This window comes from Pipistrellus kuhlii, unplaced genomic scaffold (assembly GCF_014108245.1).
Source record: "Pipistrellus kuhlii isolate mPipKuh1 unplaced genomic scaffold, mPipKuh1.p scaffold_m20_p_1, whole genome shotgun sequence".
NCBI lineage: Eukaryota > Metazoa > Chordata > Mammalia > Chiroptera > Vespertilionidae > Pipistrellus > Pipistrellus kuhlii.
In genome coordinates, this window is record NW_023425404.1 from 22,693,042 (window position 1) to 22,710,021 (window position 16,980).

The following is a 16,980-nucleotide window of genomic DNA, read 5'->3' on the forward strand; positions in this document are numbered from 1 at the left end:
AATCAAAATAGCTTCAAAATGGAGACAACCCAAATGTTCACCAATGATAAATGAGGAAACAACTTGTCATATAATCTGAACAATGAAATCTACTCAATAATAAAAATGAATCACTGACACTTGCAACAAAAGATAAATCTCAAAAGAATTATGCTAAGCAAAATAAACCAGACACAAAAGACTATACTTACTGTATGATTATAGTTAAATGAAGTCATAGAAAAAGGTAAAATTTATATAATATATATTTATATTTATATTTATATTCTACCAAAAATGTGTAGGAAGATGGGAGGTATGTTCGCAACTTCTTCATAATTTATCGTTTCCATTGATGCTGGGGCATTAAGTAACCAGATAATTTAGAAACAAAGACAAAACAAAAGAAACCTAAGCCTATGCTTTTAGGTTAGGTGTTCTTTTATAGGGAGATGAAAATATTCTGGAATTAGATGGTTGCAACTTTGTGAATATACTAAAATAATCACTGAATTATACATAGAGGGTGAATGTTATATGTGAATTATATATAAATTAACACACACACACACACACACACACACACACACAGCCATTAAACATCCAAGGTTTTTTTTCATTTTCTTTTTTTACAATATGAGTGTGAAATGGAGGGAGCAAAGAAAAATTAATGACAAAGGAGTATTTTGAGTACCTTTTTACTTGTGAAGTTCATCTTTGGCATGTAGCTATTAAATAAGCATTAAAATAAGCTAAATGTATGTTGCTGCTATCATTAATGTGACTTAATTGCTTTTTAAATTCCCAGCAAAATTTATTTATAATTGTAAAAATAAAAGTACCTGTTTATTTTTGATGTTCCTTGCTGCCCATACCCACTTGAAGACACTTTTTGGTAGAGTACTTGTCTGTTGGACAAGTGATTCTGAGGCTTTAGTCTGGGTATGATTGATTCAATATGATTATAGTTGAGGCATAAGACCTATCAAAAGAATATCTTATTAATCAGGTTTTAAAAAACAAATGCTGATATATATGTTTGAATTAATATCTCAAAAGCTATTAAAATGGTTGTACTGTACAACATAATTTAATGATATCATTGTTAAAATTACAAATTTTTATATTGCAAATTGTCTGGATTTGGCTTTGAATTTTTAAAAAAATTATTTGACATTCTGGGAAATGACATTTTAAATAAAATAATGGAGACAAAAGAGAGCTGTTTAACTTTCTCAGTCTACACTGATTTAGATGAAATAACTGTTTGGTTGGAGAGATTGCTATTTTCCCTGTGTTTAAAAGACTATAAAATAAAAGACTATAAAATGGCTCAGTCAAGCTATAAGCCTGGAGGCCACTACTCTGAGTAAGATTTACTGCTTATAAGACAATCACATAAAACAGAGGTCAACCAAAATAACTTTGGAAGGTAATGCTTTTCTTGTTTGGTGAAAAAAAAACACAACACTTTAGGAATTGTTTTTCTTTAATAACATGAAAATACCTTTTAATCCAAAATAAAGATGATTACAGCTTTTACTGAAAACTTTGAAAGAAAATTTGTGATTTACCTTCACATTAGGCAGATAGATTAATCCACTGAATGAGGTAAGATTATTGTTCTGTAGGTTCACATTACACACATTTCTAAATTGGTCAATTGGAATCAAATCCACAGTTCTGAATTTAGACAAAGTAAATATAGTTACAATTTTAGTAGGAAAATTATTTAGGTGAATCCCTCATGTACAACACCAAAAGCATTTTCAAAAATCTCATCTGACAAATGCTATAAAAAGAATTGCCTTCATGTAAAATTTATGGATCAAGTGATGATATAAATACATTTTTAAAAATATATTTTATTGATTTTTTACAGAGAGGAAGGGAGAGAGATAGAGAGCCAGAAACGTCGATGAGAGAGAAACATCGACCAGCCACCTCCTGCACACCCCCTATCGGGGATGTGCTCACAACCAATGTACATGTCCTTGACCGGAATCGAACCTGGGACCTTTCAGTCTGCAGACCGACGCTCTACCACTGAGCCAAACTGGTTTCGGCGAGATAACTACATTTTTTGGAGGAGCACATATGTAAAAAAAATGACATAGAATTTCATTGCTTTAAAAAATGTCTATTATAACACTATCATAAAAGAAACTTTAAACAATTAACATCTTCAGTTTCTTTATAAATTCACATGTTCATTAAATCATAGTGAAGGTGATATGGTAAATCATAAGATTTTCAGATTGTAAACTGCAGAGGATATGAGTGAAATAGGTGATTTCTGAAATGCCAGGAAGGGGTTAGGAATGGAAAAGAAAAGGTGAAAGCAAGTGAAATCTTTGATAGCAGGGTTTTTGTGAAATCTGAAAATTTTTATTGCATTCCACTTTGTAAGAACATTTCGATAATTAAACAGAATGCTTTACAACTCTTCTACCTTCCTTTGAGTTGTGAGAAAGAGTATAAAGCTAAATAACTGTGTTGCCCATTTCTTTAAACAAACTCTAACCCCTGAAAATATAATTATGACATACTTTTATTCATTCAACATATTTTCATTACTATTTCCTAAGTGCAGACAACATGTCAGAAAAGGTTACAAAAGATATTGTCTCTACCCTGAAGGAGTGGGATGCAGAAGAAGAAAAATTGCTATAATAGTTAGTTGTAATGGCCTTTTAGGAAAAGAAAAACATATTTGGGAAAGTCAGGAATTTCTTTGCAGGGGAGAACAATCTTAAAATGAGACTTGAAGAATTTATAGGCATTTGTTAGGCAAATTAGAAAAGAAAAAGTTCTAGGCAATGGAACAGGCATAAGCAAAGGCAGAAACATGACACATCATCTTATGATTGAGATTGAAGAATTATAATAATTTAGAATTTCTGGAGCATAAAGAGTTATAGGGCAATAAAGGTAAGGATTAAAAGAGATAAAAATAAGCAGGTAATTAAAGGGTTTTCTATGTTTTACAATGGGACTTTAAATTTTATTATGTAGACAATGGAAAGCCACTGAACAATGTTAACAAAGGAAGTGTTCTGATAAACCTTGCATCTTAAAAGATGGTATGGATTGTAGATGGACTTGCAGGGAAGGTTATATATGGCAATAAAAAAGGTCAAGAAAGTTTCTAAAATTGTTTCTTTTCCAACCTAGGCTAATGGCAGTGACTTTGGAAAAAAGAGGGTAATTATGAGACATATTTAGACATAGACTCAATAGAACATGGTGATTAATTAAAAATGAAGGACAAAGGAGAGAGAGAAGTAACTCTTAGATTTTTGGCATGGGCAACAATACATGGATGTTATTTTCTAGACACTATTGATAGAAAGCAATTGAATATTCAAGTGCGGAGCCTAGGTTTAGTCAAAAGTTGGGGTCATTATCATAAACTAAATCCTTTTATTGCCTTTTTTTTTTCTCCTTATTCTGTGTGTGATTAGTGCAGAATAAGGAAAAAGGAGAGGCAATAAAAGGATTTATTAACCTTGAGGACAGTGGTAACATTCATAAGAATAGTGTTAGAGGAATGAAACTGGATTGCATTAATTAGGGTGGTATGATGTGACAAGTAAACTTAGTTTATTCTAACTTTTAAAAGCTTGGTTGTAAAAGAAAAGAGAAATATAAGGTCTTAGAAAGAGATTAATGACATTTTTAACCATAGTGTGTGATGATAAAAATTATAAGAATATTTCAAAGGGTGGCAAAGTTAGCATAGATTTTGAAGTAAGGTAGATAATTTTCTGAATTATAAGTTATATTTGGGTAGCTGTATAAATTATAAACCTTAGAAACTGATAATAATTACATGTTTAATTATACAAAAAACATATAATAAAATATTTTTACCTGATGGATGATGCAGTCCAATTTAATTCTTGCATTTGGGTGAAGTTTGAATGTCCTTGTCGTTCTGCAATCATGTCAGAAGTTAGTCTGCCACCAAACAAATCTTTTGCACACTCAGTCTCTGGTGGGTCCTATATATGAGAACATTTAGAAAGCAATGCCTTCCCCTACAGATGACTAAATGACATTCTTTCTTTGGTTTCAGGTCAAAATAAAGTGGACTCATTTCTCTCTATTCCTCCTATTGAGTACAACTAAAACCCCTACACATGGGATCCTCCTATATGATAAAAGGCTAATATGCAAATTGTCTCCTTGGGAGTTCAACTGGGAGATGGGAAGTTCGATTGATTGCTATGATGTGTACTGACCACTAGGGGGTGGTGCAGAACATGGCGGTGGACCAGGGGCACTCAGGGAGTGAAGGAAAGAAGAAAGAGGTGGCGGGGAGGCTGAGAGGAACCAGACTGGCCCTGAATGCCAGCCATGCCTAGGGACCCTACCCATGCATGAATTTCATGCGCCAGGCCTCTAGTATAAAATAAAGAAGGAGACTGAAGGGAAGAAAACAGACCAGCCAGGTACCTTGGGACTTGAGAAATGACATTGTGGTGAGTTCCCTGATGTGTTTTGCTATTTATTATATATATATATATATATGGTCTTCATCCAATGTTCCTAGCTAAGCCATATGATTAGGCAGGAGGGCAATGGAAGCCTGGCCTATTAAAGGGATGCCCATATGGGGCATGGCCCTATGGAAATTTGAAGGGTACATTAAAGTAGGCCATGTTAATACCTGTAGAACTTCCTTCTAAGTTTGGAAATTAATTGGAATTGACAAGCAGATATCACCCTATGCTTAGTTAAGATGGCCATGTGGGCCTATGAAATAGGTGAAAATTGGGGGGTCTATAGTAATGCAGAGATGGACCTAATATGAGACACAGAATGCCAATGATACTGTTCTGTCTGCCAGCAAAAGAGAGACTACAGATGGACAAGTTGTAGATTCCCCTGGAGGAAGACCCCCGAACATAGCTGGTAAGTGTTGTGAGTGTGATAGTGATGGAAGAGTAAAGGAAATACACAGAAGTGAATTTTCCCTTTAGACCTGGGTTTTCATTTTTCCTCATGTATGTTGGAAAAGCCAGAAATCCAAAAATGCCAATAAGAAAAAAAAACAAAAAATCCACAAAAAGCCTGCTCTCTGTGGTCACAGGACTAAGAAAGGGGAAATCAATTAATCAGAAAACTTTTAGACAAGGATGGGTTTAACTCCCTCCAAATACTACAAAATTAACTATGGCCCCAAACAGAATGGGAGCAAGGAGAAAGGCCTTGAAGCCCTACCTGTTTTGGCTCAGTGGACAGACGGTTCAGGGTTCGATTCTGGTCAAGGGCATATGCAGACTGGATTTTGCCACATATATAGAAAACAACCTATTGACGTGTTTCTCTCTCTGTCTCTCCTCCCTTCCACTCTCTCTCTAAAAAAAAAAAAAAAAAAAAAAAAAAAAAAGTCAATGGAAAAATATCCTTGGGTGAGGATTAACAAAAAAAAAAAATCTCTGGAATTATATTGCTCGTCTATCTCCCTGGGCATATACTTTTTATGGCTTCTTTTCCTCTGTAAATTTCCTCAATGTAAGTTTTAAAGCCTCACTTGGATTTATTTACTTTCTCTACTCTCTTAATTTAGATCATCTTACATATGCTTTTGGTTTAACTATCAACTTTCTTCAAATTACTTCCAAATCTAAACAAATATAAATCTAATTTCCATATTTAAAATTAGTCCTGTGTTTTCAACTGCTTGCCTGGCCTCTCCAGTCAGATGATCCACTATCATATAAAAGTTAGTGTGTTCAACATTAATAATCTTATTTCTGAAAAGTGCTTTTCTTCTTATATTCATATTCCTGTTACAATATCTCGTACTGGTATAGACTCAACCCTTGTAGACATCTTTTACTCTTTCCCTTCATTGTCCTTCAAGCCAATTGATTGCTAACTTCTGTCGGTTCTCCCCAGTATTTCTCATACCTTTCAGCTCTCCATTTAAAGTCAACTCCCCTTGACTCGGGTTCTCCATACCTCACATGTAGACTGTTCTAATAGCCCCATATTGGTCTCTCATCTATTACTGTAAACACTTCTGTTAGATTAAAGTTCCTAATATATAGTTTTGAATATGTTACTTCCCTATTCAATCTTTAATGCCCTTCCATTATGCCTCAATTAAAGTCTAAATTATTCAGTCTGGTCTTCATGTTCCATTATTAATTCATATATTTATACTCTACCTCACCCCACAAAGAATTTGTGGCAGCTTACAGGAAGCACATACAATTCAACAGTAAAATGAAAATAATAAATAATGGAGATGGGGACCAAGAATGATCTAAGTCAAAATAGATAAAAACTGGGGGTAGAAACAGATAGACCATAAATCCAGGGTTTTCTGTTATTGAACCATAATTTGACCCTGAACTTTTAGGTAGTCAAAGTGAAAGGAAAAATAGTTAAACAACACTTATTGTCAGTGAACGGAGGGTAACTTTTCCTTGGGGGAAAAAGTTTTCCCACACTTCCTTCTAAAAGCACTTTCTCACGTGATCCTTCAATGAGGGCACAGAGAGATAGGAAGGATAAGATCTTCGCCACCATCATTAGAGCACATACGTTTCCTAAGTCTACTTTTAAAACATCCCCCAGTGAAAGCCAATACCTAAATAAAACCCCGTAGGAGATTTTATAGAATTTGTTTGTGTTGGGGGAGAATGTTTTTTATTTCCTATTTTGAGGAATAGATGATCTGTCCACTGAGCCAAACCGGGTAGGGCTTCAAGGCTTTTCTCCTTGCTCCCATTCTGTTTGGGGCCATGATTTATTTTGTGGTGTTTGGAGGGAGTAAACCTATTCTTGTTTAAAAATTTTCTGATTAATTGGCTTCTCCTTTCCTAGTCTTGTGACCACAAAGAGCAGCAAGACCAGAATGAGCAGTCTTCTCAGAGCACCTCTGAGTCCCAAACAGTTATGAACTATCAATTTTCTAGAAGATTTGATGAATTTTATTGTTTGGCAGGAGCTAGGCAGTGTTATATAGGAGCCCTGTATTAACTTAGTTGTTATAGAATTTAAGTTTCTAAATATTGCTTTCATATTTAGTCCTGTCTTATTTTTCTTTATAGTTTACTGGTAATGTTGACATGTAATTTGTTGGTTCATTTACTGGTAATGATAACATATCATTTGTTGGTTTAAATATATTTTCTTAGATATAATAACTCTATTTTCCAGGAAATAGGGAGCTATTTTGGTAGGACTCCAGAACAGTTTTTTGGTAGGATTCCAGAGCATTTTTTTTTTGGTAGGGTTCCAGAGCAGTTTTTTTCTTTCCTGTTCCATAAAATTGTGCTGTTTATTTCTAAGGCATTGAATTAGTGGGTGCAAATGTAGGCAGCATCTTTGCTTCCCTGCCACCTCAATTCAGATGATTAGAATTGGCCAGAGGAGGAGGATGAACACACAACACAGTGTACAGATGATGCACTGTACAGCTGAGCTCCTGATACCTGTATAATTTTGTTAACCAGTGTCACCCCAATACATCTAATAAAAGGGGGGTGGGGAGAATTGGCCAGAGGAAAAAATTTGGAAACCCAGGTCCATAATGTGTTTTGGAAACCTAGATGTTAATAAGCAGAGTAAGTTAGAGATAAAGAATGTTAAATATGATTATGGCCTATGGATATGTGAATATTCATATATTCCATATGGACCAAAAGCTGAGTCATAAAACAACTTACAATTGAGATTCCATCCAAAGCTTTCAGTTCTGGAAGATGAAATATTACAAACAACCGGTAATTTTCTTGATTCCATACAATAATGTTTCCATACACATTTAGAATGACTAAGTTGCATAAATTCTGGGAAATAAAAATACATACATTTAAAGTGATATATATCTCAATGTTTTTCCCTTAAGAGTTTATCCTTGAATTTTAATATTTGAATTACCTTATCATTTTATAGTGATTTGAGTGATTTTAAGTATACTTTTTAGTACAAGTGTTACCCAGTCAGACCATTAGGGTCCAATTTTGTATAATATTATCAGAATCCATTTTTGAATGCTGGTACTAAATGAATCATCTATCAGTAATAATAATTTGGAGGGAAGTTTAAAAGAGTATACTTTTTTTATGGAATAATGGCCTATTAAATAGTATGTATATGTGCATAGAGATATAACTGGGATGGAGAACACTGCCTTCTGATGAGGGATAAAACTAAAGTGCTCTTACCTTCTAAGAGTGTGGCAGAATTTGTTTTTTAAGGAAAATGTGCTTTTTAAAATTTTTTTTATCAGACAAGACATTTTAATGTACCTTTGTGAAGAAAGGGTCCTGAGTGGATATGGCTGGAAGAGGTTAAGGTTAGAGGGAGTGAAACTATTTTGTATCATAATGTAAAATGGTATATTTTGTTGCTGCTATTGTTGATTAGGTTGCCTCTGCAAGCGTTAGAAGAACTATTTATATTGGGGAATAAGATGGGAGAAATCTGAACTTGAGGGAAGATGGGAAATGGACCTACATTTTTGTTAGGACGTAAAGTCCTAGAAATATGGTATTAGCAAAAGAAAAGGGAGCAAGGTGAGAGTTCCAGTGGTAGGAAATGGCCATTGAACTTTATAAACAATTAAATCACACATTACATTTGAGATTAATTCCTATTCTGTGCTGTGGTAAACTCCACTTTATTCAAACTTTCAGTAAACCCTATTATACAATAGCTTGGGAGAACTAAAGAGAACAAAGTTAAGGCAAGGTTGACCAGAAAGACAGGGCTACCAATAGGAACCAGTACGTAAGTGAGAGATAATTAAGAATTGCTCTGAGAACAGGAAATGTTAAAGAATCTTACTCTCTATCCAGCTTGGGAAATTCTTAGAAATACTGAGTTAGGAGGAATGGGTTATTTTATCTGAGCACTAAAAAAATTTACCCATGGAGTACAGGGAACATGAGTTGCTTTCATAGTACAAAGGAACAATATTTTTAAAGACAAAAACATTACCCCAGGTAGTCACCTTTAAGTTGTAGATCTCCTGATTGAGAGCAACATAGTTATTGCTTATGTATAGCTCAATTAGAGTAAAAGCTTTTTGTAAGCCACTCAGGGAAGTGATTCTGTTGTTCTCAAGAGAAAGGGAGTGAAGATGAAGCAAGTTATCAAAGGTATGCTTTTCCAAACCAGTGAGAAGATTATTGTTCATGCTGAGGCGGGTTAATTTAGTCAGCTTGGAAATGCCTAGAAAAATAAGCAAATCCAAGAAAAGATTCAGATAGCACTGAAAGGTTAATTTAAAAAAATAAATGTCTGCTCATTTTTCTGTTTCTCTTTTTCTGCAGACTCTGTAATATTAACCATCATCATTTTTCCTTTTACTTAAGGATATAGATTGTATGAAGTCTTAGCTAATGTATTAAATTCAGTTTTGGAATTCTAAGTAGACTCATTCTTCTTAGCTGTTAAGGGAAGGTATTACGTAGTAGGAAATACTAAGTTTTGCTTTCAAATAAACTTCAAGAGATATAATTAAGATTTTTCATGATCACAGCAACACAAAGCTCTACACAAAGGTAAAAATAATTACCCCATTTAATAAGAGGGTAAGGAACTGGAGTACAATACTCTGGAGCATATTCCTCATTGTGGTATTATTTGCATTAAAAACAATCAAATAGGCTAATTTTACCTTTGTATGATTAAAAGAATTCTAAGACAGAACTTTTTAAAAAATGCCACCTCTCACCACAGTCCAACTCCTGTGTACGTTACATAGTGTAGGCACTTTATAACTGTAGGTAGGAAGGAGGTGCAGTTGAAAGATAAGAGCTTTGGATCAGAGTTGGTTTCAATTGTATCACTATTAGATTTGTAAATAATGTGACATCTGAGTCTCATTTTTCTCATCCACAAAGTGGCCATACTACAATCTATTATACTTCTAAAGGGCCACAGGATTAGCATGGCATTTGAAGAGCATCAGTTATAGCTTTTGGCAAATAATTGGTCCTCAGTAAATTTTACTCACTCCCCTTTCCCACCAACTTCTATCATAGGACTATGCAATGCTGAAAGTTAATTCGATCCAGGGTATGTTAAGATAAAACCATCCAAGCATGTCTGGAAAAATGAAGAGAAATATCTGTTAAAGTTTAGGTATAGGGAAAAGGAGTATAGGTTGGAGGATTCTTCCCTTTAGTGAGCTTACGGAAGGGAAAAAAAGAAAACAGGGTTCTCAATTATATGTACAAAGCTAAATTAGCACCCTATTGTATGGGAATGGAAGACTCCTGATGGTTTTCAACACAAATTCCTTAGCTACCTTCAGGCTTATTAACCAAAATCTACAGAGAGACCTGTGAATCTGTATATTCAAGAAGTAGCTCAAGTGATTCTTATGTTCAAGCAAGGTTTAGAAATATATTGTTAACAGCCATTAACATAAAGTATAACAAATGCTATTTATTCATGCTGTTTTAAAATATATTTAATATTTGTGTTTGCATATATAATTTTTGACATAATTTTTTTTTATTTTATGAAAAAGGTAGTACACCATACATGTGCTAAAAGTAATCCAAGAATTCAAAAATGAGTAAATTATAAATTAAGTCTTTTTTCCAGCTATGAGTTCCAATTTTTACCTTCAGTCCTTGCCAAGGACCTCCCGTTACTAAAATGCACATCCAGGAATATTTGATGCCCATGTATGTGTGTGTATGTGTGTATATACCCAGACATTAGTAAAGCTGCCTAATTGTACTTGCATGTGGGTCCATATAAAAGGTTACATAGTACATTTGGATTTTAACCTCTTGTGAATAAATTTTCATTTTTGTTGAAGTCTTCAAATTTCCAAATGTAACTTTAATTCCATATTTTGAAAAGCAAAGTGGGCTGTTTTATCTTTTTATTTTTATTTTTAAATATATTTTATTGATTTTGCATAGAGAGGAAGGAAGATGAATAGAGAGCTAGAAACCTTGATGAGAGAGAAACATCGACCAGCTGCCTCCTGCACACCCCCTGCTGGGGATGTGCCCACAACCAATGTACATGCCCTTGACCGGAATCAAACCTGGGACCCTTCAGTCCCCAGACCGACGCTCTATCCACTGAGCCAAACCGGTTTCGGCTGTTTTATCTTTTTAAAAAGTACCTCATTCATTCTTTTCTTCCCCCCTTTTTTCCCCCCAACTCTATAAGTATTAATTACTGCCTGTTTGTAATGGGTTAGGTTTGGTAAGAGTTGGTAAACACTGGCACAGAGGAGAGGGAAGGCGGAGGAGGTGAAAGTCGGCTACTTGGGCTCATGATATTCAGCAGGTGGTCATGGACCCCACTAATCGGTGTTTAGAATACTCTGCTCCTAACCTTCTTGGCACTTCCCTAGAGCTTTTCCTCTTCAGAAATTGCATCCTCTGTGCCATTCATTTTCTGCTCTTGTCAATTAGATATTCATATCCTGACTTCCAACTTCTCAAATACTTTACCTTCTATCTTTGAGATGCAGTTCCCATCTAATGTGAGCTCTTCTAAGTTAACACAGGATTCCAGGCCTTCCATTTTAGTGAGGTTGTTGTTGTTGAATGATGCCCATTTCAAATTTTCCAATTTTTCTAAATTTGTGATCTCAAAGAGATGTTGCCCATCTAAATTTAAGGCAGTTATCTGTAGAGTAATTAACAGTATATATTACTTCTGAATCTCATCAATAAATTCGGTGTTATAAATAACGACCAGTGAAATGATTCAAATGTGGTAACATCAAAGGAATTCCTTCACAATGTTATGAAGCCCTTAGGTTACAAAAAAGTAAAATTTGACAACATTTTAACTCCAAGAGGGACTTATATGGAATATGGTCATTGTGCTGTGCCAGTCAGATTCCCACTGCAACGGAAGACTTGTCGCAGCTGCTGGGAATGCTGTTGGCAGAAAGCGTTCAGCTTTCAGCCCCTTCAGGGACAGCCTCAGCTGCAGAGAGCTGCCTTGCCCGAGGAGGTCACGCTCCTCGCATCCAATGACCGAGGGATATAAAGGCCTGGCCAACTTGGAACAATTTAAAGGGCCATTCTAATTCCAGAACTCCCTGTGTCCCAAGGCTGTCACTGGACCTGCATCACAGCTAAATTATCTGTATATATCCCATCATAAAAATCATGCCACTGCCAAGACCGGTTTGGCTCAATGGATAGAGCGTTGGCTTGGGGACTGAAGGGTCCCAGGTTCGATTCCGGTCAAGGGCATGTACCTTGGTTGCAGGCATATCCCCAGTAAGGGGTATCCAAGAGGCAGCTGATCGATGACTCTCTCTCATCAATGTTTCTAACTCTCTATCTCTCTCCCTTCCTCTCTGTACAAAATCAATAATATATATATATATATATATATATATATATATATATATATATATATATATATAAATCATGCCACTAATATCTTCTATTTTCAAGGTTCAGCTTTTCTATAACCCAGTTTCTATCTTTGGTAAGATATATAAGGGTGCTTTAGGTGGCAAGTAGCTGCTGGGCCTTCAGAACCTTTTCCTTTAACTGTGAGGTTAAAGGAAATGAGGTTCCCTGGTGCCTGTGCCAGGATTTTCCATCCCTTTCACCTTGCCACCCAAACTTTTGGTTTGATCTCTGGCTCTGACCTTTAAAGTTTGCTTGATTATTTTGACATATTATCAGAATCTACTCTTTGATTTTGTAGTCTACCTTTATGCAAAAATCCCCAATACGATGGGGACTACTGTCAAAGTCTAGCCCCATAAATAACTAGATACAACTTGATCTCCTATTTAATTTTAATTCAACGCTTCCACTTTTCTGACACCTGTCTGTGTCCTCTTTATGATATACAGACCAAAGCTAACTAAAAATCTATTGAAATTAAGCTTTTTTTTAAAAAATGGGTTTAATAGAATTAGCTTTTACCTTCAAGTGCCAGTTTGCATTCAGATGTGCATGTGGTCCTAACTTCGAAATCTGTGTCAGAATTTTGGCAGAAGGCCATATACTAAGAATCCGTGGTCTTTCTTCTTTACTGCTAGCATGCCGTAAGAGAGATAACTAACACAATAAAAAATGCATGATGAGTAAAGGAAATGACATATAGAAGTTTATTTATATCTAGTTAAAAGTACTGTTTCCTACATGAGTGGCCCAATTAATAATTTTAAAATCTAACACTTCCTTTGCCTTAAAATGTTTTCAATGTATAGATAAAGCTTAAATTATGTGCTTTATTTTTGTCTTAGCAGATATTTAACCATACAAGTAATATTTATAAAATTGTGAAAGCAATACTGTAATACAAACACCATATAATCCACCCATGAAAGCAGCTTAAGAGCTACACTATTCATATTACCCTTCTTAATCCTTTTCTCTTTCTCCTCAAAAGCCATCACTTAAGTGAATCAGTTGATCCCCTAAGAATGATCAAATGCTCTCAAATTTTGTATCTACCATTTACTTACTTTATTGACTTGTTTGTGTTCATAAACAATATATAATTTAGTCTGCACATATTTGAACTTTATGTAAATTGAATAATATATATGAAGTTTTCTATGACTTGCTTTTTTACTCAACATTATATTTAAGAGACTTAGCTACACTGTTGCATGTAGCTGTAGATTATTTAGATGTCATTGCTATGTAGCATTTCCTACTAATTCTTCTGTTAATGAGCATTGGATCTGATTTCAGTTCTTTGCTTTTATAGACATTCCTGTCTATAAAATTATTGTGCATGACCCCTGGTGTATACAATAAGAGTTTCTTTAGAGTATATACAAATATGTACCCAGTATATATGCTGAGTTGTATATTTATATTCAGCTTTACTAAATAATGCCAAATTGTTTTTCCAAAGTAATTGTACCGATTGTAATGTTAATTCAGATCTTTGCTAAAACTTGAAGCAAAAGCTTTAAAATTGTTGCCAAGTGGTGGCTATAAATTGGTAAGTCACTGCAATTTTTTTTGTGGTTTTTTTTTTTTCAATCCTCACCAGAGGATATCTTCCTACTGATTTTTAGAGAGAGTGGAAGAGAGAGTGAAAGACAGAGAGAAATATCTATGTGAGAGAAACACATCGATTGGTTGCTTCCTGCACACGCCCCAACAAGGACCCTGGCCAGGGGAGAAGCCTGCATCCAAGATACATGCCCTTGACCAGAATCTAGCCCAGGACCCCTAGATCCGCAGGCTGACACTCTAGCCACTAGAGCAGTCACTATAGTTTTAATGTTCATTTTTCTTGAATACTAGTACAAATGTGGTAGAGCATCTTTCCCTAAGTTATTTGGCTGTTCTGACTTCCTTTCCAGTGAAGTGTCTGTTTAAATCTCAGGACCATTTATTTCTATATGATGGCTGGTTATTTTCATGATGTATTCTAATTATATAATATATATCTGTTGTTAGTTATATGTGTTGCAAATTTCCTTTCCGAGTATGTCTTTTCATGGTATCCCTTTTGAGGAACAGATGTATTAATTTTACTGAAAACAAATCCAGTCTTTTACAGTTTTATGCTATCTGTTTCTCGTGTAATAAATTCTATCCTAATTCAAGATCACACTGAGAATCTCTGATATTTTTTCCCAAAATATATTGGTTTTTCTTTTTACAGTAAAGTTCTTAACGCACTTGTCGCTGTGCCTTTTATTGACTAGCCTCTCTGATCTATAAAGGCAGCTTTGTTATTTATCAAGTCTCCATGCATGTGTGGGTCAATATTGAGTCTTTTTATTCTATACTTTTGGTCTATCTGTCTAATTCTTCACCAATTCCACATTGTCTTAAGGCAGGGATGGGAACATTTTTTTTCTGCTAAGGGCCAAAACATTGTTTGTGGGCCATACAAAAATTAGTCTGCTATATTTACTCAAACATTTAATTAACTCACCCCTAATGTGTTGGCAGGGCCAGACTAAATGATTTCACTGGCCTTTTACTAGTACAGCCCACAGGCTAGATATTCCCACCCCTGTCTTAAAGGATTTTAGTAGGTTTTGATTTCTGATAGGGTAAATCCCCAACTCTTCTTCAGGAGTTGATTGTATTTTTAAACAACAAAAGAGTTTCTTTCCTTCATTTTGATAGATTCAAAAATTAACTAATATTTAAATACCTTACAAAAGTAAATAGATAGAAAACTAGACTGGAGATATTTAGAATGTTGAAGTGACTTTGTCCAAAATATTAGCACTATTAATCTGCGTAACATAGACCTCTCCCCTCCTTCAAGTTAATAGATTGTGTTTTTTTCAAACACAAACATATAATATCAATACTATGTACATAATTCACTAAATGATTTCTCATGGCCTCTAAGCTTATTTTACTTTATAGAAAGTTAAATGGGCCCTACCCAGTTTGGCTTGATGGATGGAGCGTCTGTTCAATTCTGGTCAGGGGCATGTACCTTGGTTGAGGGCATGTCCCCAGGAAGGTGTGCAGGGGGGCAGCTGATCAATGTTTATTTTTCTCTCTCATCAATGTTTCTAACTCTCTATCCCTTTTCCTTCCTCTCTATAAAAAAAAAATCAATAAAATATATATTTTTTAAAAAGTTAAATGGGATACAGTTCAACAGAAAAAAATTCAAGGGATATAATTGTTATATATTAATTGCTTTTTTATTAGCATGCTAAGAGGATATAAAATCTCAATAACAAAATAAGAACATAGAAAATATTATTTGTATATTCAAAATATCACAATTAGTATTAAAGAGTAAAATCTAACCTGAGTAATCTTTGAGCCACTAATGAATTTCATAGCTGCTGTAGCTTCTTCCTCTGAAACTACAACCCCATCTAAGTGAGTCAGGGTCTTCAGTCTTCCAAGAACACTCAGCCTTAGTGTGGCTGGCTGGGGAAAAATAACAGAAAGTTAAATTTTTACAAAATATTACATCTGTTATGGCATGGTAGTAAGGGTTTTTTTATTCCTTCCCATATAACTCAAAATTATGCATCTTCCATTTTATTATATATCTAAAAATAGAGGCTTAACTTATCTATAATAATAAAAATGTAATATGCTAATTAGACCCAACAACTGGATGTCCTTCCAGATATCCTTCTGGACAAAGCCGTGGCAGCAGGGGCCAAGGCGGAGTGGTTAGGGGCAATCAGGCAGGCAGAGTGGTTAGGGGTGATCAGGCAGGCAGAGTGGTTAGGGTCAATCAGGCAGGCAGAGTGGTTAGGGGTGATCAGGCAGGCAGAGTGGTTAGGGACGATCAGGCACCCAGGTAGGTGAGCAGTTAGGAGCCTGTGGTCTTAGATTGGGAAAGGGTGCAGGCTGGACTGAGGGACACCTCTCATGCATGAATATTGTGCACTGGGTCTCTAGTTCTTTACATAATAGTTAAAATTAAATTATATTTGTGAATTAATCTGTCCTGTTGGAGGTGGATGGTTCTATTCTTACAAAGTGGGAAATCCCATAAGCTGTTGAAAAGTGACTGGGGTGAAAGTGTTCAAAGAACAATGGCCGTGCCTCCTTTTAATTTAGATCAGCAGTCAGCTAGTCAGCTACGGACATTTAATTTGACAACATGGATATAGGTGTACTGTGATGATTCAAGAAGTCTGCTTTGATAAAAATTTTATGGAACAAGATGTAAGAAATATAAACAGTAATATGGCCAATTGAATAGAACCAATCTTTGAAAAGCAAGAAAGGAGGATTCTTGAAATTATAAACTTGGGGATTGTTTTCAATACTTGGAGATACACTTCATTTTAGAAATATATATATATTTTATTGATTTTTCACAGAGAGGAAAAGGGAGGGATAGAGAGTTAGAACCATTGATCAGCTGCCTCTTGTACACCCCCCACTGGGGATGTGCTGCAACCAAGGTACATGCCCTTGACCGGAATCAAACCTGGGACCTTTCAGTCCACAGGCCGATGCTCTATCTACTGAGCCAAACTGGTTTCGGCACACTTTAAATATAATCATTGCATAATGAAATTTCTTAGCATGAACCTACATATTTTTTGATGAGAAAAAAGTGTTCAAA

General features: G+C 35.1%; 1 protein-coding gene across 2 annotated transcripts in view; it reads right to left on the minus strand.

Moving 5' to 3' along the window:
• Window positions 1-16,980, minus strand: part of LRRC9 (leucine rich repeat containing 9) — an 84,024-nt gene that overhangs the window by 24,645 nt on the left and 42,399 nt on the right. For both annotated transcript variants that reach the window (XM_045580044.1, XM_045580042.1), the window contains 8 exons: window positions 15,696-15,821; window positions 12,873-13,007; window positions 11,427-11,604; window positions 8,954-9,174; window positions 7,665-7,787; window positions 3,853-3,983; window positions 1,554-1,662; window positions 822-961 (listed from right to left, as the gene is read on the minus strand). In XM_045580044.1, the coding sequence (XP_045436000.1) occupies window positions 822-961; window positions 1,554-1,662; window positions 3,853-3,983; window positions 7,665-7,787; window positions 8,954-9,174; window positions 11,427-11,604; window positions 12,873-13,007; window positions 15,696-15,821 (1,163 nt within the window). The remainder of the gene's footprint in view (window positions 1-821; window positions 962-1,553; window positions 1,663-3,852; window positions 3,984-7,664; window positions 7,788-8,953; window positions 9,175-11,426; window positions 11,605-12,872; window positions 13,008-15,695; window positions 15,822-16,980) is intronic.